Source organism: Furipterus horrens, unplaced genomic scaffold (assembly GCF_987537825.1).
Source record: "Furipterus horrens unplaced genomic scaffold, mFurHor1.1.pri manual_scaffold_2, whole genome shotgun sequence".
In the NCBI taxonomy this organism is placed as follows: domain Eukaryota; kingdom Metazoa; phylum Chordata; class Mammalia; order Chiroptera; family Furipteridae; genus Furipterus; species Furipterus horrens.
The window spans coordinates 819,777-845,861 of NW_028327172.1; the positions used below are offsets into that span (position 1 = coordinate 819,777).

The window sequence follows — 26,085 nt, forward strand, 5'->3', positions numbered from 1 at the left end:
CCGCCCCCGGTGCCACACCATGAAGGGCAGCAGCCGGGGCCCCAGCGCAGCCTTGAGGACGGCGGGGAGAGCGCCTGGACGAGGGGCCCAGCAGAGGGCACACTGGCGCGGAGCCCTGGCCCTGTGCACACCACCCGCCCACGCAGGGGGAGCGCGCAGCACAGCCGGGGTCCCGCCCTGGGTGGCCCTCTGCGGTGGTGGCGTCCTGCGCCTGGACACGTCAGCACTGTTCCGTCACCCGCCCCGGCGTGGCAATCAGACCTGTTCCCAGACTTCACGCATTCCCTGGGGCGGAGTCATCTGAGTCCAGCCGCTCCTCTGGCTTCACAGGAGACTGCAGACTCGCTGGGAAGGGGTGGGGGGCAGAAGGCCCCCTGGGAGCGAAGGGCCCAGGCTCCACGGCAGGTGCTGCACAGCAAAGCGTCCCACGGAGGGAGCATGGGACGGCCACTCGGCACGCGGGCCCCAGGCTGCTGCCACAGAGCAGCGCCCCGACTCCTCCGGCTCCGCTTCACCCAAGGGGCTGTGGACACGCGCCCGCCTCCTCACCAGCCGCCCCATGGGCCAGCCTCAGCGGGGACAGGGCTGGAGCCCCACCAGGACAGACCACGGGACACCCCACAGGCCCGCCACGGGAAGGGCCACGGCCCCCAGCCCCACTGCTGACCCCAAGCGCTCTCTCGGTTGTAACAGGAACCACGCCAAACACTGTCGGCACTGATACTCACTGATACAAAAGCAAAGCCACAGACGGTGAAACACGTGAGGCCTCGCTGGGCGTCACACGCTGCTGCGGGCACGTCGTGCAGCGCAGGGAGCCCAGCCGGCCTCCCAGGGCTGCCGTGGCGAGGGGGCAGGGAGATGGTGGGACTCGTGTCCCCGCAGTGAGTGCCAGCAGTTGGCACGCAGGAGGACGCTCAGCCGAGGGCCTGCCCCGACTCTGGCCACGCCCTCAGGCGGCAATGGAGGCGGAGGGCCACGCAGCGCACGCTCCTGGGCAGAGACGAGGCCACCCTGGGCACCGTGAGGCCTCAGGGCCTCCTGGAGCAGGAGGGGAGCCCCAAAGTCCCGCAGGCCGGTCCCAGGGACACCACCCAAGCCAGGGAGCTGCCCCTGCAGGGGGCCAGGCCCTCCCTTCCCCACACTCAGGGCCCCTTCCCTCGTCACCCAAGGCCACCAGGAGCTGAATCACCAAGTCAGTGTCCCCTTCACTGGTTTCTCCTCCCCTCACACCTCCCCTTTCCTGGCTGCACCCCCAAACCCGCCCCGCCACCAGCAAGGGGTAGAGTCAGCAGGGGCCGAGGGTGGCCAGTGGCAAACTTCAGAGAGAAGGGCAGCCGGGGAGGAGCCCGCACTGGCCTGGGCTCCCAGCCCGAGTGCTGCCGTGCGCCCCACGCCCTCGGGGTCCGGCCGGGCTGAGCGCTGTGCAGATCGTACCCTCTCCCCCGCACCCCTGCGGAGACCCTGTGAGCCCCAGGGCCCGTCCTGTCACCGGCGAGTCTTATGTGGCTGCTAGAACACAGCATGAGTCCACCCCACGTGCTGGGGTCCCAAGCGGGTCTCAGAACCGAGTCTCTCGGCCACAGCGGAGCCCACTTCCCGGCGTTTCCCAGCCTCCAGAGCCGCAGGCCCCGCCCTCTGCCTTCCAGGCCAGCAGCACTGGGCTGCGTCCCCTGCGCTGCTGTCCCTGGGTCTTCCTGTGCCCGTCTGAAAGGGTCTGGCGATGACACTGTGCCCAGACTCTCCCCGTCTCAGGCTCAGCTGATTAGCAACCTTGGTCCGCCTGCCGCTTGCATGCCCTGTGCAGTGACACCCGCAGGTGCCAGGGATCGGGCCACGGACGTGTGGGGAGGGGGCACCGTCCTTCTTGCCACACTCTGTCCCCGCCTCATGCCCACCTCAGGCTCACCAGCCACCTCATCCCAGGTCCCCAAGTTACAGCAGCGAGCCACCCCACGCCTCACGGGGACACTGAGTCAGGCAGGGCGGGTCCCTGTGTGCGACCCGCTCCAGCCCAAGGAGCTGCCTCCCCACCTGGGGACCTGACAGGGGACACGTCATCTGCTTCCAAAGCCAGGGCAGGACAGGCCCCAGACACACAGCCCGCCAAGCGGGGAGAAGGAGGCGCGAGCACTGGTGCTGAGCGGTCCCGGAGGCCCCAGGGCGCTGTGTTGGGCCTGCAAGGCCGGGCTGATGGGGGCCGCGCGGACCACCCAGCCTCCCTGAGGGACAGGACACAGGCACTGCTGCGGCACAGCCGGGACGGACAGGAAACGGGGAGGCTGCCCAGCTCCCCCGGGCCCCTGACCAGGCGGGGACAGGGACACATGCCCAATGGACTCCAAGGGGCGGAGCAGGGCTGGTGGCGCTTCCCCGGGGCTCCAAGCACGAGCGCGTTAGCAGGACACACGGGTGGAACCTTTTGGGATGATGCTGATGGCCACCCTCAGACTGAGTCAACGGGGATGGGACTTCAAGCACCAGGAAGTGTGCAGTTGGCCCAGCTGACCCCTGCGCAGCCCGCGGGACAGTGCTCCAGTGCCGGCGGGGGTCAGGGCCGGACCACCGCAGGGAGGCGGGAGGCAGGTGGGAAAGGCAAGGCGCCCCAGTGTGCACTTGGCTTTTATGGGGAGGCCCCAGGCAGAAGGCAGCTCTCAGGGGCAGGCGGAGGCTGCTGTGACGTGGGGCGAGAAGGCGGGTTGGGAGGGCCTGGTCTCCAGCTGGGCCCAGACTGACGGTGCCGGGGAGGCAGAGAAAGGCTCCATCGGGAGCGCAGGGCAGCCAGGACCCCACGAGACAGAGACCAGGGCCCCCACCATTTAAGGGGTGCGTGAGACTGAAACCAACAACCAGAGAGAGCTGCCCACGATGCCGGGAGTGCGGTCAGGACGGGACGGGGACCTAGAGCGCCTCTTCTCTGCCACCAGAGCCGGGACAAGCTCGAGCGTTCCGTGTGCAGCACAGAGCCCAATGCCTCTCGACCCCACGCCCGCAAGCTCCCCCGTGCCCTGTGCCAGGCTGGCGGGGAAGCCCCAGCCGTTTCCTGTTCACGCTCCAGGGTGCCTGCGCCCTGCACGGAGACGCAGCACAGAGGGAGTGGGCCGGACCTGCTGGGGACACAGGCCACAAGTGTGCCTTCCCTCCCACCCCCGCTTCCCGTGGCCAGCCCTGCCGCGTGGGGTCAGCGGGAGCCTGCGGCTGCTGGCAGGAAGGGTGTTGGTGAGGACTCTGACCCAGCCCGGGGTGTGTGCAGGGACCGCCCGGGTGGAGAGACAAAGGAAGGGGGACAAGCCACGGAGACGCTGAGGACAGACGGGCGATGACCTGAGAGAACTCTTTTTATTCGACCGAAAGGCAAGCAGAGCGCGCAGGCCCCGCCATCTGCCAGCAGCTGCGTCTCACACGGCAGGCGCCTGCCCGCCCCGGGCCCAGCCTGTCCTGCCGTCCCTCCTGGACAGCTGTGGCAGGGGGAAGGGGGACAGGACAGGCCGCCGCTGGCCTGCCCCCACCCCCACGCCAAGCAGCCACCAGCCGAGATGCGGGCACGGCCGGGAGAGCGAAGGGGAGAGGCGGGAGGACCTACAGTAATGCAGCCCGACACCCAGGACACCATGGAGCCCGAGGCCCCGGCAGGAGCTGCTTCACGGGCGAGCGACTTCTCTCAGAGCGAGCGCAGGGCAGAGCCCCGGGGAGGCGGGCCGGGCCGCACAGAGGGCCGAGGGAAGGAGACCCGCGGGAGGGAGCGGACAGCAGTCCTGTGCTGTGCGCTGAGTGACGGCAGGAGTCCAAGGTGCTTCCCGGCGGGCAGCACTCACCCATCGGCAGGGACGCGGCGCGGGGTGCAGGCAGACGCCGGCTCGGGCCCCCGGTTCGCAGGCCGGCCGGGCGGCGGACCCCCCCCGACCTCCCGCGCGCGCCGCTGTCCCTGCACACGTGCACGCCGGCCCAGCTGTGCGGCTCACCTCTCCTTCACGTGGTTCTGTGCCCCTGAGCCCCCGCCGCCGGCCCCGTCCCCGCCGCCCCCGCCGCGGCCCCCGCCGCACAGCACCTCCGTGAGGTCGTCCATGACGGCGGTCTCTTTGGGATCCAGCAGACCGAACTCCCTGGCGAAGAGGACGAAGTGGACGTAGAGCGTGTTCAAGTGTCCGTGCAGCTCCAGAGCCAGGGTCTCCTGGAAGTGGGCCGAGTAGATGTGCGCCAGCACGTGGAACAGGTACCTGCAGATCCTCTTCACCAGGGACTCGAAGGAGCTGGGGAACTCTCGGCCTGCAGGACAGGGCCGCGTCACTCGGGCCTGCGCCGCTGCTGGGGCCGCCCCCCAGCCCTCGCTGAGCGGCCCTCCGCCACACGGGCGCCGTCCCGGCCTGAGAGCGGCCCTCCTGGGCTGCCCAGACGGTGGGAGCTTGCTGAGTGGTCCTGGTCCCCTGCAACCCGGGGCCTGGGACCCTCCACACACTGCTCAGACCTGGACTGGCCTGGGGGTCCCATGGGGGCCCACAGCACCCCGCTCAGCCAGGCAAGGCCCCCAGAAGCTCAGGACGGCTGGAGCCCCTGCCAGGCCCCAGCCGAGCCCCAGCTCAGGGGTGGGTTCGCGAGCCAGGCTGGGCTGACCCCCCCACCCCAGCAAAGTCACCGGCTTCTGCTCCTCCTGGCCTGTGGCCAGCCCCATGCCGCTGAGACCTACCGTACTTTGTGGGGAACACGTCCTCGTCTGTCACCAGCTTCTGCACAGAGCTCATGACGAAGTCGACGTACTGCGGGGCGGTGCACTTGACCTTCTTCCCCCGCTCATCATACCAGTAGTACTGTCTGTGGGGACACAGGAGCCGGTCACGGGGTCAGCAGGTGGCACCCAGTGGGTGACCGCCCTGGTGGAGGTGCTGAGGTGCCCATGCTCCTGCCCGCAGAGCCCCCGGGAACAGACCTCTGGGGACCCGCAGCTGCATCGGACAAGGGGTCCGCTCGCACCAAATCTGCTCAGCGTCCAGGACAGGCGCTGCCATGTGAATGCGCAGAAGAGTCGACAGAGGCGCCACAGCGGCCCCCCCACCCCCCAGGAGCCCTGTCCGGCCCCCGCGGCTGCAGACGGGACACATGCCCACACCGGGGACCTGGGCACCGCTCCGAGGGACACTGGCGGCCAGTCAAGCGCGGCCTTCCCCACTGCTCCCCCCGTCCCCATTCATTCCACACCCCCACAATGCGGCCTCGCTGCTGCGGCACAGCCCCGCCCCCAGCAGATGCAGGCCCCAGCCTGGGCCCGGCCCCGCCCCCTTGTGCTGTCCCCAGGCACGCCATGTGCCGCCCGGCCAGGGCGTCGTGCGGGGGCCCGGACCCTTCCTTCTCCCTGGAACGCACTGCTGCAGGGAGAGACCTGCTGAGGGCCATGGGCCACGGTGGGTCCGGCCTGCGTGTCAGTGCGATGCCCTCTGCTGTCGGGGGGGCGTCCACGAGTGCAGAGTCGCTTCCACGGTGGGCGAGCGCCGCCCTCTGTAAGGGTCGCCACGCCGTCCTCAGAGCGCTGTTCCACGCCCTCACCAGCACCAGCCTCATCCCGGTCTCCGTCCCCCCCACTCATGGTGTGGGCCCCCGGGGGCCCCTCTGCCGTCCTCCTGTCCTCGGGCCATCTGTCTGTCAGTCTGAGCCTTCACCCATCGGTAACTGGACTGTTTTGCTGCTCAGGTCACCTGTTGGCTGCTGGTCTCTCCGCCCCCAGGCAGAGTGCTCCGTCCCCTCCGGTCCAACATCCTGCCCGCGTCACTGGCCGAGCCTCATGTCACACCGACCAAGAGCCCTCAATGCACGATGTCACCCGGAGCTCCACCCACGCTCTGCTGCACGGGCCGCTGCCTCCCACACACACACAGGAGCCGAGAGGGCGCGAGGGCGGAGAGCGGGCGGCTCCGGTCAAGCACGTGGCTCTTCTTTGGTGCAGGACCTATTCCTCCAACATTGCGGGTTGGAAGGACTGCCTGTTCTCCACGGAAGTTCTTCTGCATCTGCCAAAACCAAAGGCCACAGCTGTGTGGGTCTGCTTCTGTCCACCCGTCCCTGACAGCGGCCTGTCCCTTCGCCACCACACTCTCCCGACTGCTGCTCTTTGTCAGAATCGCCGCAGCTTCCGCTGGGGCCTCTGCCCTCAAAGCAAACACGGGAGGGAGCCGGCTTCCAGCCGCCACCGTGCAGAAGGCACGGGTCTGTGCGGGGCCTGTGCCCCAGGAGCCCACAGCACAGGGCGTCCCTGCGTTCTCCGTGGCACCGGGGGCCTGCCGTGGGCCTGCCCCGTGCCAGATGCTTCCACAGGCGCACGTCTGGGTGTCTGTCGTTCGGAAGCCGCCGGGGGTCCCCTGCATGTCACCAGGGCGCAGACTAGGGCTGACCGGGGTGCTGCTTGCCCTTGCTAAACGGACTCATCCTTTCTATCTTCCACTAGAAATCAATGGGACTCTCAACATGGTCCACAGGAGGCCAGTGAACGGCGGCGGCGGCTCTGCTTCTTCCCAGTCGGGCACCTTCCGTTCCTGTCGCTGCCTCGGGGCACGTTGATGTTCTGAGCCTTCCAAGGGCCGGGCGTTTGCTCTGAGCTGTAGACTTTCTTGGGCCTGCCTCCCGTTATCTTTTTAGCACCTGCCGGGTGTGTGGGACCCTGTTGCTCCTGGTGTTGATCACTGGAACCTCTTCTAGCTTTGCCCGTCCCGCTAAACACTCGTCAATTCTACTGATATTTTCAGGGAGTCGGTTTTTGGTTTCATCCATTTTCCCTTCCATTTTCAGAAGCCAATTGCAGTGCTTTCTGCTCTTGTTTTTTTCTCCTGCCCAGTTTGGGTTTCTTTTTTTTTCTAGTTGCTTCATGTGGAAGCTCATGAAGCGTCAGGACCCAGGCGGCCAGCTCACGGAGCGTGGGACTGAGCCCCTTCCTCGCCGACTTCCTGTGGAGCAGGCCCGCCGCCCGCCGCACGAGCGCACTGGCGTCTCCGACCGCGACAGGACGTCCTGCGTCCGCTCTGTCCGCCTGCCCCACAGAGAGCTGTGTCACTGGGTGCGGCGCGCCCTTCCTGATGAGCTGATGCTCCTGTAAACGCCTCCTTCATGCCTCCGACGGCCCCTGCTCTGAAGTCAGCTGCTTCACGCCTCTCCGGGGCGTCTTTTCCTGTCCCTTGACTTCGAACCTGTGTGGCTGCGTTTAAAGTGAGCTTCTGGCCGACACCGTAGAGCTGAAGACCCACTCCCGCTGTCCCACTTCCCGCCAGTGACGAGGCTGCGCTTGCGGAGCCACCTCAGCGACGTGCGCCACGACAGTCGCTCCCGTGCTCACGCCTTCCCATCGCGACTGTGACTGTCACTCACACAGTCTCTGAGGGGCTGCACCAGGGCCCTGAGACGCACCACCCCCGTGCTGTGCTTGCGGTGCCGAGCTTCCTGTGCTGGCGCGGCCACGTCCACCCCTGCGCGCGCGCGCGTGCTCCTCTTCCACGCTGCCCTGCCCGGAGCAGGTCTGCTCCTAGGGACTCTCCTGCGAGGGGTGCCTGTGCCTGGCCAGGGGCAGCGCTCTGCAGGGACGGCCGGCTCACTCCTCCCGCACCTGAGAAACACTGCTTCTGCCGGCCCTGGGCTCCCGAGGGCGGCCCCCGTCGGGGTCCCCGCGGGGTCTGTGCATGGGGCCCGCTGCTCCTGGTCCCTTCTTTCCAGCGGCCTGACTGACGGTCAGCGAATGGGCTCCTTGCGTGTATCCGTGCCATTTCAAGTTCACCCGGCTTCGCATGTCTGCAGACCCCTTTCCTCGGCCATCACGCCTCAGGCTCCCTGTGCCCGTCCCACCCAGGACGGCAACGCTGCCCGCTGGTCAGTGGGCCGCAGGTGGCTCTGGGCCTGTGGCGCGCCGCCCCTTTCTCTTAAGTAGCAAGCGCGTTTCCACTCGTCACGCACACGTCAACCAATACAAGGCGGCCACGAGCCCGCACAGCAGGCCTGGGGCAAGGGGGCGGGAGTGGGGGGCTCAGGCCCGCCCATCTCTACGCACAGGCGGGGCCGGCGCCCACGCACCCGCCAGCCCGACGCCAAACCTCGGCTGCTCCGTGAGCCTCTCAAACACGTGGGTACCGAAGGCAGGTGGCAGGGCAGCGAGCGAGCCCGGCTCCCCCTGCGCCTGCTGACGGGCCGCCTCAGACGCCTGGCCCGGCACGTAGCTGCAAACACCCCCCTGAGCACGTGGCACACGCGACTCCACGGTCCCACCCCTGCTCTCCCTACTGTGCTGCAGAGCCCACCCCTGGCCCACGGGTGCCCTCCTCCCCGAGCCCACCTGGAGCTGCGCCCCTGCCTCGCCTCCCCTGGGCCATGTGTCAGTGGCCAGCCAGGGACACGACACCTCAGCCACCTCCAGGGGCATTTCCCTGGCAGGCAAGGCCTAGAGAGCCGCTGCTGTGTGCACCTGTTCCCGTGACCCAGTGGGGCCCCGAGGGCAGCCCCGGGGCTGAGAGCTGAGCTCCCCTGCCTGGGTCTGAGCCAGGAAGCCAGCACGGCCTACACACGGAAGGGACACAGGACAGCCCGCATGGCCCCCGCTCGGCCCCCAGCCTCCTGCCGGCTGGCACCCACCTCCCTGACTTCCACTCCAGAGGCCGGCGCTCTCCCACTGCGCTGAGCTCAGGAGCTGGGCAGAGCGGCAGGGCCGGGTCCTCGGGGACGGCTGTTTGCTAAGGGTGAGCATGTGTGCGGGCGCCTGGAGGGGTGAGCAGCACCAGCCGCCGGCGGCCCACCCCTTGTGCACAGCGGGAGCCCGAGGAGCGGCTCCACCTGAGAGCCACCAGCTGCAGCAGGGGGCACGGGCAGTGCCACGGGGCTGCTGTCCCAGGAAAGCAACAGAGTGTGTCCGTGGGAAGGTTCCCGTCCCCAGAACACGGCCTGTTGGCCTCTGGTCAGCTCTGGCCCCGTGGACCCACGGGCGCCACACGAGGGGGGCTCTGCTTCCTGCTTCTCTGCCAGGCCCCAGGCCCCAGGGAGACTTCGCCCGCACACCAGGAGAGTGGGGGGTGTGGGGAGGAGCGCAGCACCAGGGCCAGAGCCCCGCCCCGCCCGGGGCCCGCGGGGGCACTCACGTGTTGCACACGGCCATGGTCTGGCACGCTTCCCCGGTGCAGAACTCCGAGATGGTGCTGTACTGCAGGTTGACGTGGTGGAAGAACGTGGTGGCTGTGTGGGGAGAAGGGCTGGTGTGAGCTCTGCCCCCTCGGACGAGGCCACCGCCTGGGGCTGGGGCTCTGCACTCGGACCTGGGGTGGCCGGTGCTCCTCACCGACCAGACGCAGGCCCTGCGTGGAGCAGCCGGTGTGGGGACAGCCGCCAGCCACCGTCAAATAGGCAGACACAGGCCTGGGCGGCAGGCACCGAGCAGGGGTGGAGCCGGCGGCCATCGGGACCGAGCCCTCCACGGGGGGCAGAGAGACATCCCACCGATGACGCCCACGGCCCCTGAGCCGAACGCCAGCTGCAGCCCCCACCCACAGAGCCCACCCCTCCCCGTGGAATCCCACCTCGAGCCGCAGACCTTCCCTCGGCTCCTGTGAGCCCGGCCTCAGGCCGACCACGACCCCCACCGAGTCCCCTCGAGGCACTGTAGGGCTGGCCACCCTGAGTGGCAGCTTCCAGCCAACCTGAGCCTCTGGGGGGTGACGCCCGGGCCCCAGGCCATGTGGGCAGACGGGGCTGTGGGTCCCCAAGGCCCCGCCCCACGCACTGTTGCTGGCTAGCCACTCGTTGAGGTCGATCTCCCGGGGCAGCACCACCAGCTCCCGGAACTCGCAGTCCGTGATCCTGGACTGGGCGTACTCCGGCTCCAGGTACGCCTTCTTCTCCTCGGCCGCCGGCTTCTTCCCGTTGGGCTTCGCTTTGGACTTCCTGCCGAGAGAAGGGAACTGTCAGCACACGAAATCGCAGACATGGGTCCCACGCCCAGGCCCCAGAGGAGAGGCGGGGCTGTCCCTGCCACTCCAGCGGGACACCAAGGCGTCTGCTAGAGGTGCTCTGGGAGGCTCTGCTCCCACTGGGCACCGCGTGCTGTCCCCGGCCAGCATCTTCCCACTGCACGGGGGACGGGCATGCAGTGACACGGGCCAGTGACCTGACATCCCGGGGCCAGCCTGGAGCTCTGGGTCCTCCCTGATGTGTGGCACCCTGGTCCTGAGGCCGGCCTGGCCCATGCCTGAGACCTGGCCTTCCAAGGCAGGACCCACAAGCAGGACACGGGGATGGGCATCACTCAGCTGAGCCCTGAGCAGAGCCTACTGGGTAGGCAGGCAGGCCAGCGTCCTTACCAAGCTCCTGCCATGTGCCGACCCCCGACCCCCTGACCCAGGCCTCCTGTCTCACGGGCTCCAGGTTTACCCACACGACACCTGCCCTGCCTGCCTGTGCTACTGGCATTTGCAGAAATGGCCACTTCTCACTAAAATTTTTTGTTGTTTAGGAAAATAGTTCTTTCCCAGAAAAACGTGGTATTATTTAATACAGAGCAGGCCTGTGTGGCTATTTTTACACGAGTGAATACACGTCCCTAAAGCGTCTGATGCCGTGGGAGGAGTGAGCCCTGGTGGCAGACCACGCCCCCAGGCCCCCGCTGCAGGGCCTCTGCCTCTTGGCGGGACCGTGGTGCATCGGCTGAGGCAGGCCAACGAGATGGCACGACCCCAAGAAGGAGAACTGCCCAGCGGGCAGCCCAAAGCCACGGCTGGACATGCTGGCCCAGGCTGGGCTTGACACAGGTCACTGTGTCTGTCACACACGGTGGGAGCACGGCGACGGCCACGGGGCCATCGCAGTGCCAAACCCGCCCCTCCTCCGCGACCCAGGAGGGCCGTGGCGGGTGTGCGGCCCCGCCCCCCCAGAACACACTTAGGGTCCTCAGACTCGCAGAGGAGTGGCCCCCTGCTCACTCCAGGCCTCTGTCGCTGTCCCTACGGCCTGACCCAGACCCTGGCGTCCCCCTGCCAGCCCGCCCGGGGGGAAGAGGGTGGTGCCTGTGGGGGGTGAAAGGACTCTGCAGCTGCCCGTCCTGGCCCTTTTTTGTTCTGTTTTGCAAAGTTGCTGGCAGTTTATGTAAGAGACACAGGACGGAAAAACGCTCCCCGGACGCCAGGGAAATGTTCCCCTTTGGCTTCTCAGAGCGGCTCTTCGCCTTAAAAGGAGCCGTGTGCTGGTCCTCTGGGGGCGGCGCGGCTGCACCAGGGCCAAGCGGGGCCGCGGTGTTCTGGGGGCTGGTGGGACAGGCCCTGACCCCTGACCCTGGGGTCCCGACCCTGCGTGGGTGGGCCAAGCTGTATTGCAGGCACGGAGGCCGCACACACCGTGGGCCCTTTGGGGGCCCCATGATGGGGCAAGGCTGTCCCTTCGGAACAAGTGTGGACATGTGCTCCCCAGAGCCCCACAGCCCCTCAGCCAGGATGGGGCGGAGCACATGGGGGACCGGGCCCCAGGAAGGGCTGAGTGCACCCAGGGGCTCTGCTGACACCCTAGGACACCCCCTTGGAGAGGGTGGTGGGTGTGGGATGCCCTGACCCCGGGTCTCTGCTACTGAGCGTCAGAAGGCACGATGGGCCCGGAGAGTCCTGTGCCTGTGGCCCCAGGCAGGAAGGAACAGCCAGCAGGACACGCCGGCGCGTGGGCTGGCCTCCGTTCTGCACGCGTGGGCGCCCACAGCCGGCAGGGTCCCACCACGAGCCGGGGCCAGCCCCCTCACGTGCTCAGTGCACACTGGCCACACGCCGCCTCGGCCTCTGGGTCTGGGGGGTCCCATGATCGTGTGAGTGGGGACAGAGCAAGGTGGGGACCAGGCTGTGACCCGCCTCCCCACTTTGCCATTTAGGAGCCATGTCACCTGGGGACTCCGGGAACACGCATGAGCACCAGCCTGCGGGCAGCTGGGATGTGAGTGGCCATAGGCAGACCCCGGCAGAGGGTGCCGCTGCTGCGGGCACCGCACACCGGCCTGTGTGCCTCCCGTCCCCCAGACACTTCTGGGGAGACGCGGGCCCCTCACCAGAGGGCCTGCAGCTGCCCGCCACGCCCCGACAGACACAGGACCCACCTGTGTGGGGAGAGGCCACGCAGCAGGAGGGAGGGAGGCCTGCGGCTACGAGGCAGGAGTCCAGCCCGAGGAGCAGGGTGGGCGCTGCTCCCACCTGCTGCACCAAGCACCTGGGGGGGCCAGTGGAGGGAGCATGCCAACTGCCAAATGCTGCCCTGCTCCACAGCCCAGGGTCCCACAGCCCCCAGACACCCCGGCAGGCGTGGCCCCACCATTCGAGGAGCAATAGTAACGAAAACTCACTGGGCAGAGCGAGTGACGCTGGACAGGGAGCAGGCCAGGCAGGATGCTCCCTGCCCTCTTCCCCCGGGTCCCACTCAGCCTTTCGTGTGTGTGTCCTCGTGTGCCCCCCATGACCCCTCGTGGGTGCTGGGAGAGCTCAGGCAGACCTGGGAGGTGCGCCATGGGAAGAAGAGAAGCATGGAGGCCTTGGAAGCAGGGTGACCAGAGGTGGCTGTGTCTGGACACAGCCTTGTGGGGACACAAGCGGCGGAAGGTGCAGGGGAGCAAGGTCCCAGGAACCTGCGGGCCCGTGAGCAGCGGCCCCAGCACACCGCTCCACGGAAAGGGCCTGTGGCAGCCGCCTGCCAGGGGACCCGGTGGGGAGGGCTGCCAGGGACAGGGCAGACAGGGCCAGCAAGACGCCCCAAGCCGCGGCCGCCGCACACACCCCAGGCCGCCCGTGGGCGGGGGCACGGAGCTCAGGAGCCCAGGTCCTGGGCCCAGAGGAGCCTCAGCAACAGCTGCTGGGGTGGGGGTGGCGGGGCCTCCGCACGCGTCCTGCTCTCGGGCGGCGGCACAGCGGAGTCCAGGCTCCTAAGACCCTCCTAGGACACTCTGGGGCACAGGCCCGAGCTGGGGGTCAGCCCTGCCCCCCGATGGCCAGGCCCAGACACGAGGGCACCCCTGGGGCTGGGGAACATGGGCTCACTGCCGCGCTGACCCCCCAGTGTCCGATGCAGGGCCCTGGGTGGGGCCTGAAAACTGTCCTTCTGACGCTCAGGGGCTCCCAGCCCAGACTGTTCTTTCTGTTCCCAACTGGCCTGGCGCCCCCGCACCCCCCACTGGCACAGCCTGGAAAGCTGAAGGCCGGGAAGCCACCCCGGGACCCCCGCCCAGTCCCTGCCAGACCGCCCCAGGCTGTGGCCGGCCAAATGCCGGGAGGGGGAAACGCGGGTCGTTTTTCTGGGTTGGGCTGCCTGGCAGGCAGCACCCCAAACAAGGCGGCTTTCACAGGCCCCAGTGACCGCCGGGGGGGTGGGGGGGCCCTGCCCTGCAGCCGGACGAGGGCTTGTCAAGGGCTGTGAGCACCCCAACCCCGCAAGGCAGGCGCACCGCAGCCACCCTCAGACCCCTGGCCAGGTCGCCTCTTCTCCTGGAGTCTCCAGGCCCCCAGAGCGTGGCTCAGGCCTCAGGCTACCCCAGGGCCTGCCAGAGCGTCTGCTGTCGTTCTCTGCGGCTCTCCCCACCGTGCACACGCAGGGAGCGCCCACAGCGCCCCACGCTGTCCCAGTCAGTCACTGTTCCCGAGCTGACCAGCACCCTGGGGAGTGCCGCTGACGTGTCCCCCCCCCGAACCTCACGCCTGGCACGACAAGGCCACAGCGCTGGTGAGCTGCCTAAGAGGCAGGGCTCTGGAGTCCACCTGTACTGCGTGAGCCCCGTGTGGCACGCGGCTGACCCATGTGTGCAAGGGCCCTGCGGAAAGGAAAGGTGGGCCACGGGAGGCCCAGACACACACAGGTTCTTCCACAAGCACCCCCGCCCCGCAGACCCTCACTACAGACTCGCTCAGTTCCCTTACAGTGAAGGTGACGTTGTTGAGGCCAGAGACCCTTTCACTGAACAGTCAGGACCCGCAGGCAGGTGGCAGCAGACCTGACCTGAGCCCAACTGTGACACTCGGCCTGGGCTGGCCCTGCCCCTGGCCCCTGGCCCCAGGAGGGCACCCCCCGCCCCGAGCACCCGGCGCGGCCAGTCCCACTCAGAAGGCGCTGCAGCGGGTCCCCCCGGGGCGTGGGGGGCACTGGAGGGTCTACTGCGGCGGGTCAGAGGAGGAAGAGGTGGAAGGAGCGGCCTGGCGTTTCTGGTGAGGACCCCGCAGGGCTGGCTGACCCGGCCCGTGTCAGTGCTCCGGACAAGGCCGCTCACGGACAGGCCCGGTCACCCGGCCCGGGGGTGAAGGGCCCAGCCAGCAGGCTCACAGGGACGAAGCGGGACTGCTGTGGCCAGAAGGACTGCCCAGCCGGCCCACTCTCAGCTCCCAGACGCAGACGGGCCCCTCCCCCGCAGGGCCAACTCCCTCCCTCCCACAAGCAGCAGGAAATGCGGGCGTCTAGGGGAAACCTCCCTGCAAACAAAGTTCCAACCAGATCCTGCTGGCGGCTGTGGCCCCTCAGCCACGGGGTGAGGGGAGAAGCACACACCAGCGGCCCCTCCTCCTCAGCCTGACCCCCGGGGCAGGGACCAGGGACAATCAGACAGCCCTCAGTGCCCCCGTCACCTGAGCACTTTGCCGACGGCCTGAAGCACCATTTTGCAGCTGAGTCCAGTTTTGGGGGGCTGGCTGAGCAGAGCCCGGTCTGCGGGGAGACCGCTGTGATCCCCCAGCATGCTGGGGCGGCGCAGGGGTGGAGAGAGAAGCAGGAGCCCACAGCAACACAGCTCCCGCCCGGGGCAGCCTGCTGGGGAGCCGGCAGCACCAGCCAAAGAGGCCGGCAGGGGACAGGAGGGCTCTGGCCAGGCAGACACACAGCCCTCCTTTCACTGGGGAGCTGGGGCGTGTCCCAGCCGACTTTTCAGAGTGGCGCCTTGCGGGCGGGGGCTCTGTGGGGAGGGCAGAGCCCCAGGGACCGGCCTGTCGGGGGCGCCTGGGCGGCACCTTGAGGCCCCTGGCCACAGCCCAGGCAGCTCCCCTGGGAGCAGCAGCACCCTTGCCTGGCCCCCACGCTGTGAGACAAGAAGCCAGGCGGGTGCGCAGTGGGGCTGCGGAGTGGCAAGAGGCTCGCGGCACACCCCCACACGGTCAGCCGTGGGAAGACGAAGTCGGCCCCGGAGCATCCAGACCGGGCGCTAGCAGGCCTGGCAGAGGCTGCCCCCGCAGTGGCCAGGGGCCGCAGACCGGACGGAAATGTCCACAGCACCCAGTGTGAGTACTGGGTAGCCACAGCCTTCTTTATGAAGGACGGAAGCGCCAAGATTAGAACAGAAAGGCCAGAGCGCTCAGGGAACCAGAAACGACAACCCCTGAACGACGGGTGAGCTCAAAGCCGATGCGCGGGCAGCACAAGGCACCCGGGACTCGCAGTCCCCCTTCTGCGAGGACAAAGCCGTGGACACGGGCCTGGACAGCCGCCATCAACACCTGTGGACTGGGAGGAACATACGGAGCAGCTCACTGCAGCTGCTGGCCAGCATCACGGCGCACAGGCCAGGCCTGGGGAAGGGGCGGGGGCGGTGGGCAGGCGGCGTGGAGGCCGGGACCGCCGCAGCAGGGCTGCTGCCGGGTGTGCACAGTGGGCGCCAGACTGGCAGGGGGCTCTGGGAGGACAGACAGAGCCGCAGAAGCCGAGGGCATGCAGGGCCTGGCGAACAGCAGCTCCAGGGGGCCGTGAGCTCAAGGGGTCTTCCAGAGGGTGAGAGGGCAGGAAGACAGGCCTTCCCACACCCAGAGCAGAGGCCAAGGGCCCCCACGGGGGAGTGGGGGGCGGGGGGAAGCAGGCCTGGTTCTCCAGACCGGCCCTAAGAAAGCCTCCCCAGGCCTCAACAGCTTCTGCGGAACCCGCAGCAAACCAACGGCTGGCGCTCTGCGTGGGACGCACGCACAGCCCGGGCCTCACCATGGGAGTGAGCGGGAAGACCAGCGGCAGGCCAAGCACTGGGCACAGCGAAGGCAAACACCCTCGAAGACTTAAAGGAAAGGATGCACGTAATGAGTGAGGAGATTAGGATCTCAAAAAAACACGGCAATTCCAGAAAATACCTACAGAAGTTTCTAGAACTGATGACAATATCTAGAATGAAATTTTATGGGATAGACTTAGCAGATTAAACAACGCAAACAAAGATTATGAAAACATAACATAAAATCTGTCAAATGCAGTTAGGCCGGTTTATAACCGTAAGTGTCTATGTTAGAAGCAAAGGCTTAAAGTCAGTAACCTATACCCCCAGCTTAAACAGCTGACAAAGGAAGTGCAGGTTAAACCCAAAGGAAGTAGAAGCGAAGGTAACAGTAAAAACCCGTGACACGGAAAAGTGACACATAAAGAATTAACTGAACTCTGCAGAGCTTTGAAAAGTTTAAGAAGACAGAGCAATGCTCCAGCCAGACCGACCAGAAAGGGGCGGCGCAGCCAGCGTGGGAAACTGAAGGAGACACTGAGAAGTCACAGGTCACCGGGAGCAGCAAAAACCTGAGGAAACCGGCAGCTTCTGGCACGAACAAAAGTTACCAAATCTAACAGGTGAAGAGACTAAAAACTTCAATTGATAGTTAGAAACCTTCCCACACGGAAACGCTAGGTGCGGGCGGCCGTATGGGCGAACCCTACCCGGTCTACAGAGAAGGAACACCACCGTCCGCACACGCGCCCTTCGGGGGACCGGGGGCCTACCCGGCGGACCCCAGAGAGAGACCACCGCAGAGAGGAGGACCAGGGCACAGCCTCCACGTAAACTCCCTATGAGAAGCTAGCAAATCGAGTCCAGCCCGTGCGTGAGCATGTGTGCATGTGAGGGGGGCGAGCACACACACACGAGGTATAGCCACGTGTGTGCACGAGGTAGCAAGCACACGTGCGCACGTGACAGGCTGTGAGCGGTGTGCGTGTGCGCGACTGTGGGGCTGCAGGGCTCCGTTCTGCCGAGCCCTCCCTCCCCCGCCTTGCCCACCCCGCGGCGCTCTCCTGAGCCCCCCGCTCTGCGGAGGTCAGCGCCCGGCGGCTGGGCCCCCTCGGCTCCCAGCTGGCTGACGCCACAGCCCCGCGCCCACCGCTGCCCTGGGAAGGTTCGGCAGAGCTCCGGGCCGGACGGTCAGCCAGGTGCGGCCACACGGCCCTCCCTGCACAGCTGCCTCAGCCGCAGAGCCGCAGCGCAGAAGGGCGGCCACGTCCGCCCCGTCCCCACTGCCCTGGCCTCCCCTACAGGGGAGAGGAGCGCGCGCACCGGGCGTGCGTCCGAGGGGACAGGCGGGGACGGCTGACTTTGGAGCCACTGGTGCAGGGGCTGAAACAGCCTCCCGAGGCCGGAGGCCCCACCCCACACGGTGCAGTGGGCAGAGGAGGGAGGAGGGACCCTCCCACTGTGCTGCCCCGCAGGCCAGGCCCCTGAAGCCCGGCCACCAGGGTGGCCGCAGACACAGGCTCAGCTTGGGCCTGCCCACGGGACTGGAGCCTGGGGCGACCTAAGCTGAGTTGAAGGAGCTTTCATCTGCCCCCTCAAGACCTCCCTGGGCTCCCTGGGAGGGGGTGTGACAGAGGGCACTGGCCCCTGCCTCCCTGGGTGACACTGCATGTGGGGTGACGCCACGCCCGGGAGTGATGTCAGTCCACAGAACTGCCCCCCACAACTCCGACTACCTTCCAAGGTTGGCTCCCTCGAACCTCAGGAGGAACTGAGCAGGGACGGAGGAGGCTCGGCTGCAGCGCAGGCAGCCCGCCCGAGCCTGCGCTCTTACCTGGCGCCCCGCACCCCCGAGAGGCCCTGTGCCTTCAGAAAGGGAAGCCTCCTCTGCACTGGCCAGCGCGCTGTGGTCCCGGCAGAGACAAGAGGGCGAGAGGGCACGGGCAGCCCTCTCTCAAGACCCGTCAGCTCCCACTTCCAGGGGCAGCGCGTGCTGCCTCCCTCCCACCGGGACAGCAGGGAGGCCGTCGGGGCAGGAGAAAGCCGGGGACACCCCGCGCCGGAGGAGACGCACGCGCACGGCCAGCCCTGCCCTGCACCCCCCACACTCGCCCCACAGCCCTGCGCAACCAAGGCCAGGAAGCCAGGGAGACCTCTGGTGGCAGGCCGGCTGAGCACCCGCAGGGGTCAGGCTGGAGGTCAAGTGCTCACAGAAGCCCAGCCACCAGGGGGACCAGGAAAGCACAGGACGCCAGAGAGCGCCTGGCTTGGGAGGTGGGTGGCGGGGCCGGGGCTGCGGCAGAGTCAGAAGGCGGAAGGCGCCCGCCCCCCCCCCCCCAACCGCCACAGCACCCACCCCACCCAGCTTCAGGCCCAAGTGTCACGCCGCCCGGCCCCCGGCCCCCGGCCCTGCTGACCGCCTTCCCGCCGGCCCCTGCACTGGCACCTGCCGGACAACCGCCGGCAGCCTCAGGCACGGACGGGGTGCCCAGGGGTGGGGGCCGGCCGAGACCTGAGCACACAGCACCCCTTGCAGAGCTGCTGTGCTGGAGGCCAGCGGAGCCCCTGCCCCACCACCACGGGCACAGGTGAGGGCTGAGGCTGGTGCTCACCAGCTCCTCTGTAAGGTCACGTGGGCTCAGGAAAGCCAGTGGGCTCCTGGCAGGGGACAGGGGACACTGTCTCTCTTTACTCCCCCGGCCGTCACCAGCCAAGCAGGCACCGAGCCCAGGCAGCCAGGGCGCAGGCTGCCCAAGAAAAGGGCAATGTGGGTCCTGCCAAGCCACCCCGCCCTCCCGGCTGGTATAAAAGCTTCAGCTGCAGGATTTAGCCTGGGCTCAGGCCACAGGACGGTGGCTGGGAGCAGCGCCTGGCAGGATGCAGCGCTGGGTCGAGCGGAGCCTGGGGAGAGGCAGGAGGCCTGTCCGCCCAGTGCCCAGGGCCGCCCTCGCGCCTACGGGCCTGGCGACCCTCAGGTCCTCCAGCAGACACGTTGGGAATCTTTGTTCCCTTTCCCACCAGACACGGAAATCCAAGCCAGAAAACAGCCCTGCCCTAGAGAAATGCCAGGGGCAGATGGCAGTGCCCTTGCCATGCAGGACAGGGGGGAGAGCTCCAGAGAAGGCAGGAGCCCCGAGGGGCACAGGCTGAGGGGCCCAATGCAGCGGAGGACTTCCCACCCCACAGCCACCCATCTGCAGGCCTGTGGGGAAGGGACCGGTCCCGGGTCACATCCCATCCGTCAGCTGCACCCAGGGCCCCAGGCTGCCCCTCACAGCTCAGTCCTCCAGGGCGGCCAGCGGCCTGGGGAGGGGAGGGTCAGGGACGCAGACTGGAGAGCCCCCCTCCCAAGCACGCACGAAGCCCCAAGCGGCACAGGCACACGTGGGGTGCCTGGTGTTCAGCCCCTGCTAGCAAGGGCGCAAGGTCCCAAAAGCCCCGGAGAGCTCTGCTCCCTGAGCTTTGCCGGCAGCCACGCTGCTGGGCTGGCGGGCCTAGTCCCTGTCCCTGCCTGCTGTGGCGGCAGGCCTGGCTGGGCCCGTCCCTGGCTGTTTTACTGCGGGAAGGAGACGCAGCAGGTCCCACGCAGGAAGACAGAGGCGGCGGTGCTGAGGGCAGGGACCCTGGCCCTCCTCCCCAGTGCCCACTGGTCTGGATAAAGGACACTCGCCTCTCCACGTGGAAATGCTGCTGTCCTCTGTGGACGCAGAGGGGAGGCATCGGAGTGGGGGCGGAGGGAGTGCCCAACAGGGAGGGGATGCAGAGATGCCACGGCCTGAACTTCGCGTCCCCAGGGGGAGGTCCAGAGAAGCCTGGGGAGGCACTCAGCATGGACCAGTGGCCAGCGGGGGTCCGGCCAGGAGCACCAGGTTCCGACCCACCGCCTGCAAGCCGGGCCTCCAGGCCCGCTGCCTCTGGGCTGACAAGGTCCGCAGGGTCCCCGCTGGCCACCCTGCTGGTCCCAGACCCCGTCCTCAGAGGGCTCTTGTGAAAACCCAGGCCTGTTCGCTGTCACTCCCTGGCTCGCAGGGCCCAGGATGTCCTGCTGTGAAGGCTCTCCGCCTCTCAAAGGTCTCTGAGCCTCGGAAACCAGGCCGGCCTCAAGAGGGGGGCACGCCGCCACCCCAGGGCCCCGGTTTGCTGAGTCCTTGGCCCCACAGGGTCCTGGGCCAACCCCAACCCCCCCCCCCGCCCCCCAGTGTGTCTGTGAAGCTCCGTGGGGGCGGGAACTCGGCCCGCCAGCCCCGGGAGAGAGCGAGGTGAGCAGCAGACCGCGGTTTCTGAATGACCTCACTCTGAACCCACAAACTAGAACACTGGCAAACCGAGGAGAGAGAGAGATGCCTCCCCACCCCAAAACCTGCTGCAGCCCACGCAGGGACAGACCGCCCCTGTGGTCAGTGAAGAGCAGCAGGAAGAGGGTCTCTCCAGTCCAACAGTGACCTTGCGAAGGCCAGACGGTCTGCTCCCTCTTCGACCACGAGAGTGTGTGGGGGGCTCAGCTGCACTCCCCGCCCCTCAGTGCACGGGGGTGGGGGGGCCTCTGACTGGGAAGTCCGCTTCTAGAGATTCGTCACAAGCACTCTGCTCGGAACGGCCCCTTGTCCCGACGGCTGAGGGGACAAGGCTGAGGGACACCGGTCTGCCCCGGGCCCACAGCCAAGGCAACTTCGGCTATTAGACCCTCCCCACGAAACGCGTGATGGGCAAGCCCCTCCGTTGCGCCTCCTCCCCCCGTGACACCTTTTTATTAAGATTTTATTTATTTATTCTTAGAGAGAAGAAAAAAAGGAACAGAGGGAGAGAAACATGAACGTGTGTGGCTGCCTCTCGCCTGTCCCCAACTAGGGACCCGGCCCGCATCCCAGGCTGTGCCCTGACTGGGGATCAAACTGGCAACCCTTTGGTTCTCAGGCCGGTGCTCAATGCACTGAGCCGCACCAGCCGGGGCCCAAAATGTCTTTAAAAAGTCAGTGCTGCTCTCCCCCGAGGAAGAATGAGAAGACGCCGGAGGCACAGTGTGGACATGTGTCCACGCGCCACATGGAGTGAGGCTTCCTTAGCATGGCTAGCGCGACAGTGACGTCTGGTTGCACCCAACTCCTCGGAAACAGCGGGCCCCGCAACGGGAGCGGCAGCCCTGGCGAATTTTTCAGGGCGCAAGGCGCCTCACACTGGCACGGGGACGGAGGGCAGGGCTACCCTCCCTCTCCCTCCAGCACTGGGCCCCTCAGGCACTTCCTGGAAGAGACTCGTGGGAGGAAAGGGCTCACGGGAGGAAGAGTGTTCACGGGAAGATGGGGGTCACAGAAGCGAGCTCTCTTCAGAATGCACCGAGGAGGGGTGTCACCCCACCCTCAACGGGAAGTCCAGGGCCTCCTGGCAGGGGGTGCATTTCGCTGGTGGGCGGCGGGCACCCTCTGAGGCTGCCGTGTGCACACATGAGCCCGAGGCGGGCTTGGCCAGCCCCGCGTTCCGCAGGCCCTCGCTGTGCCCGTGAAGCTGCCGGCTTCCCGGGGAGACACCCGTGCCCCCCAGCACTGTGGTCGGCACCCCCTGCCCTCACCTGGGGCCTGAGCCCCCTGCGTGGGCCGCAGTGCCCCCTGGTGGGCACGGGTCCTGCACTCCTGACCCCAGGACGGGCTGGAGTGCCGACAGCTCTTCCCTCTCCCACGAGCCCTGGGATGCACCCTCCCGGCCCGCCTGGTCGGGACCCACGTCCTGCCCACGCCCACGCCTCAGCCTCGGGAGAAGGCAGCGAGGAGGCGGTGCTGAGCGGGCTGGGGGCCCAGAGCGGAGCAGGCACAGCGCCGCACCTGGCCCAGCCTCCCGGCCTGGGAAATGGAGACACAGGCCTCCGTCCAGTGTGTCCTGAGCGAGCAGAGGACCGCAGCACTCGGGTGCGAGGCCAGCACCAGCTCCTGGACGCCCCGGGCCCACCCGGAGCAGCGTGGCTGCGCAAGCCCCGGAACACACGCTCGCCAGTGGGAGGGACGAGAAGCTGCCTCTGGGAAGTGGGCCTGGGAGCAGCCACGGGACGCCCAAGCTCCCTGCTAGGCGGCGGCGAGGACGGTGACAGGGCAGGCGCCAGGCCCTGCTGACCAGGGTCTGAGGACACGTGAGGAGGTCAGCCCACCTGTCCCCCGGGGCAGAGCCTCTGCCTGAGAGCGCAGCTGCGGGAGTGAGTAAGGAACGGCCTTCCCCAGCCGCTCCTAGGACCCTGAGACCAGGAGCCCGCACAGCAAACCCACAGAAGCTCACCAAGGCCGGGAGCGACGCTGCGCCCACGGATGACGCGGCGCAGTGACGGTGCTCGCTGCCCCTGCCAAACGGAGGGCCACACGCACCGGCAGCGCGGCCGGGGCAGGATGCTGGCCACCCAGCAGGCACCAGCTCCTAGGAAGTATGTGACCCAATGTCCCGGCAGGGGAGGTCGCCTGACTCCCTGGTAAACATAAATAAACACAAAACAAGACAGCCACAGAGACAGGGCCGCGGCCCTGCAACGTGGAAGCGGCCCGTCCCCGGGCTCCAGTCCTGCCTCATCGGCTCCGGCCACACGCAAGCCCCTACCAGCCTGAGCAGAGGCCAGGAAGGTTTCAGCAAGATCCACAATGGGGGAAAAGGCACAAAAACAGGAGCAAACACCCCTCAGGCCTGGGGTCCCTGGACCCAAGAGGGGAGGGGACCCAGGCCTCCCTTCTAGGCTTTTTGCGCAGCGAGAAGCAGCCATGCTCGGAGCCAGAGCACCAGAGTCACCGACGCAAACGCAGTGCCCGTGCCTCTGGGGCGATTCTCCAGTGCAGCCCCCAAGTCCAGGGACAGAAAACGCAAAGGCCGCCGGGGGGGAAGGGCAGGGTGCTAACCTCATGAGCCACACCCGTCTGCCGTTCAATCAAGCGTCCGGAAAGTGCTGTCTTCACTCACCGGCTCCCCCTCCTGACCAGGCCCCAGCCCCAGGTTCCTACTCTCTCCTGCCCGGGGTCACAACACAGCCCCCCACTTGTGTCCACAACTGCTTGCACCTGCCCCGCCTCCCTGTCCCTGGGAAGCTGCAGCCAAGCCCCTTAAGGAGCCCTCGAATCTGACCAGAGGACCGTGGACTGGTGTCCAGCATGGCGGGGCCAGGCTGCACGCAGGCAGCGTCCTATCCACTCTGTGCCTGTCACCTCGAAACACTATCACAGTAAGCATCCTGCAGTGCGCGGGACAGCAGGAGCTGAGTGCCTGAAAGCTGCCCTAAGTGGCCCCTTCGCGGGGTCCTACAGCACCGCTGCGTCTCGGGAAAATGTACCGTGGTCCCGCTGAGCACCTGGAAGTCTTCCCGGTGCCCTCGAAGCCACCCTCAGCCCCGGCAAGCAGCATCCTCCTGCCACCTATAGCGGCGTGCAGGCCCCGGCCTGGTGTGTGGGCCAGTGCGCTGGGCAGTGAAGAGGCGCACAGGGCTGCAGGGGTCCCACAGGTCAGCGGGGGCTCGGCTCAGCCACCAGCACGGCCCACACATGCCCAGCCCTGCATCGGGGCAGGCACGGGGCCAGCTCACGGCATGTCACGCAGCCCGGAGCCCTGCTGCCAGGACGCAGCTTTTGGAGGACTAGGATGAACGCGGACCACCCAGGTGCCCCCGGTGAACATGTGCAACGAAGGAGACACACTGGCAAGGGGTGGCCATGGCCAGACGGGGAGGCGGGGGTCTCCTGGAAACAGGAAGCAGGAGGCCCAGGTTCTCTCTGGCGAGGGGACATCGCTGTCGAGGCCTGAGTAACGCTAAGGGACGAGCCCAGCGAAGACGTGGCGGGAAGAGCGAGCGCCAAGCCACTGGGGAACAAAGGAGCGGCCCAGGCCGAGGCCGCGCTGGGCAGGCGGGGTGGGCGCAGGGTTATGGGCTGAGAGTGCAAACCACCTGGGTGCTGTGGGCCGCGCAGAAGCCTGCTCCACTCCGCCCGGCTCCGCGTGGAGGCCGCGAGGCAGCAGGGCAGCAGCTGGAATGCCACGGAAACAGCCCAGCAGCAAGGCGCCGGCTCCCAGGCTCCATGCGTGGCCAAAGCCCAGCAGCCCAGGGCGTGTGTTGGGGTGGAACTGACCAGCACCCATGGGGGCCCCTGCTGCTGCTGCCGCCCAGGACCATGGTGCTCCTCGAGGGAAGGCCTGCAGCAGGACGCGGGCTGGGGACACGTGGGCTCCCGGGTGGGTGCTCGTCTGAGCTGACGGCCCGACACAGGCAGAGATGTGCGCAGCGTCCCGGGTGGCCGCGGGCACTGGGCAGGAGCTGCGCGCACCAGGGAGCAGGCCCGGCTGGGGCAAGCGCGGCCGCCACGAGCCCACGGCTCCCGGGGGAGGAAGAGGGCTCTCGGGGTGCAGAACGGCCCTTGGAGCCGCCCCAGCAGCAGCTCCTGCTCACTGAGGAGACGCGGGGCAGGTGTGGGTCTGCTCTCCAGTGACAGCACCAAGGACGACGGCTGCAGAACTCGCTCTGACAACTGTCCGAAGTGGGACTGAGCAGCTCTCCCGCGGCTTCCTCCGCCCTCCCTCACAGCACCCAGAGCAGAGGACCTGAGAGGCAGAGGAGCAGCTGCTGCCACCGCAGAGAGCGGTGAGGCCCAGGCCTGGCAGCCAAGGCACGCCGCCCATCCGCCCGCCACGGGGACCGCTCTGACCTGCGGGCGCAGCACCGGCACTAGCCCCGCCAGGCAGGTGCCACGAACGTGCAGGCGGAAGGCTCCCACGGGAGGAGGGATGTGAGACAGGGCTTTCCTGGTGTGCAAAAGCCTTTGCTCACGCATCTGAACTTGATGTTCTTGACAGAGTCACACCTGCATAAACAATGTGGGGACCTCACTTCCTCAAAGGAGCCTCAGTTCTGACTCAGCAGCACAAACGCCTCACTGCGGATCCCCACGAGCGGAGGAAGGGAAAGGCAAGAGGCACGGGGCCTGCCTCTTCACGGTGAGCTCGGGGGGATGGGAAGGGGCCGCCAGGCCGGGATGGAGGACCAGAGAGCAGGAATGGGGGCCCATGTCCCAGCAGGGGGCAGAGAAAATGGAAACAGGAGGACCACACGCCCAGCAAGGGGCAGACAGAAGGGACAGGGGACCCGTGTGCGCACCAAGCCAGGCAGGAGGAGCCCGGTGCCGCCCTCTCCCCTCCCGACAGTGGAACCGGGGATGAGGCACTGGGAGCACCGAGGACGGCATCTGCGGGGGAGCCTGTGTGGGTCCAGGCCCTGCTTACAGCACAGGGGCCAGGTCTCCGTGGCAGGCGGCTGACTCGCGCCCCTCCCAAGAGGAGCTGCCGCCCTCCGCCCACAGCAGGTGTGCAGCCCACGTGCACACGCGCAGCACGTACCCAGCATGCACACCCACGCAGCACGCAGGTACACATACACACACGGCAGGCACAACTGTACACACACAGGAATGCACACGGCATGTACATGCACAGCCCACGGCGCGGCGCAGGCCCTGCGAGGACATCCCACACCCAGGAGAGTCCCCTCCCCCTTTAAAGCCCAGCCGCACCTCTCGTCAGGGCACCATGCCGAGCTGGTGGGCCCCACGCGGACCTCCTAGCGCCTGTGCTTCTCCTTCCGGCTTCTTAACATGACAACACACATGTGCTCTAGGACTGCAGCTCTCAGCCCACGCGCTGGACCCCCCTGTGCAGCTGTACAATCGATGCACAGGGCCGGGCCAACTCTTCGTGTTTAAACGAACTGGCCAAGACCAGAAACAACCAGCGCACGGCTCATGCCCCACGTCTTTTGGTTTCTGTTACACACAAACACCGCACATGCCACACACAAAGCACACACCATGTGCATGCACACACACCACAAACACCACACGTGACATGCATGAACACTCAGGGCACACCACACGCATGTGCGCACAGAACAGTGCAGCCCACATGTACAGCCAGACACCACACATGCGCACATGCACATGTGCACAACACACGTACTCACCACGTACAGGCACCACCCCCAAACACATACATGCACATCACACACACCACACCAATGTAAACACCATGCGGCATGCAAACCACACAGTGCACATGTGCACAGGCACACACCTTACATGCACTTGCATACAGTGGGTTCCAGGTCATGTTATGAAACGTGCACACTTTATGGGCACAGAGAACAGAAAGCGCAACAG

At 67.2% G+C, this 26,085-nt stretch overlaps 1 protein-coding gene across 2 annotated transcripts in view; it reads right to left on the reverse strand.

Moving 5' to 3' along the window:
* Positions 1 to 3,930: 3,930 nt before the first annotated feature.
* Positions 3,931 to 26,085, reverse strand: part of MOB2 (MOB kinase activator 2) — a 31,584-nt gene continuing 9,429 nt past the window's right edge. The window contains exons 1-5 of one of the 2 annotated variants that reach the window (XM_090292632.1): positions 14,586 to 14,712; positions 9,737 to 9,897; positions 9,099 to 9,192; positions 4,685 to 4,809; positions 3,931 to 4,266 (exon numbers count right to left, since the gene is read on the reverse strand). In XM_090292632.1, coding sequence (XP_090148758.1) covers positions 3,959 to 4,266; positions 4,685 to 4,809; positions 9,099 to 9,192; positions 9,737 to 9,897; positions 14,586 to 14,695 — 798 coding nt within the window. In that variant the 5' untranslated portion in view covers positions 14,696 to 14,712 and the 3' untranslated portion in view covers positions 3,931 to 3,958. Of the gene's footprint in view, positions 4,267 to 4,684; positions 4,810 to 9,098; positions 9,193 to 9,736; positions 9,898 to 14,585; positions 14,713 to 26,085 lie in introns of those variants that run through there. The other variant, XM_090292637.1, reaches the window with a different exon arrangement.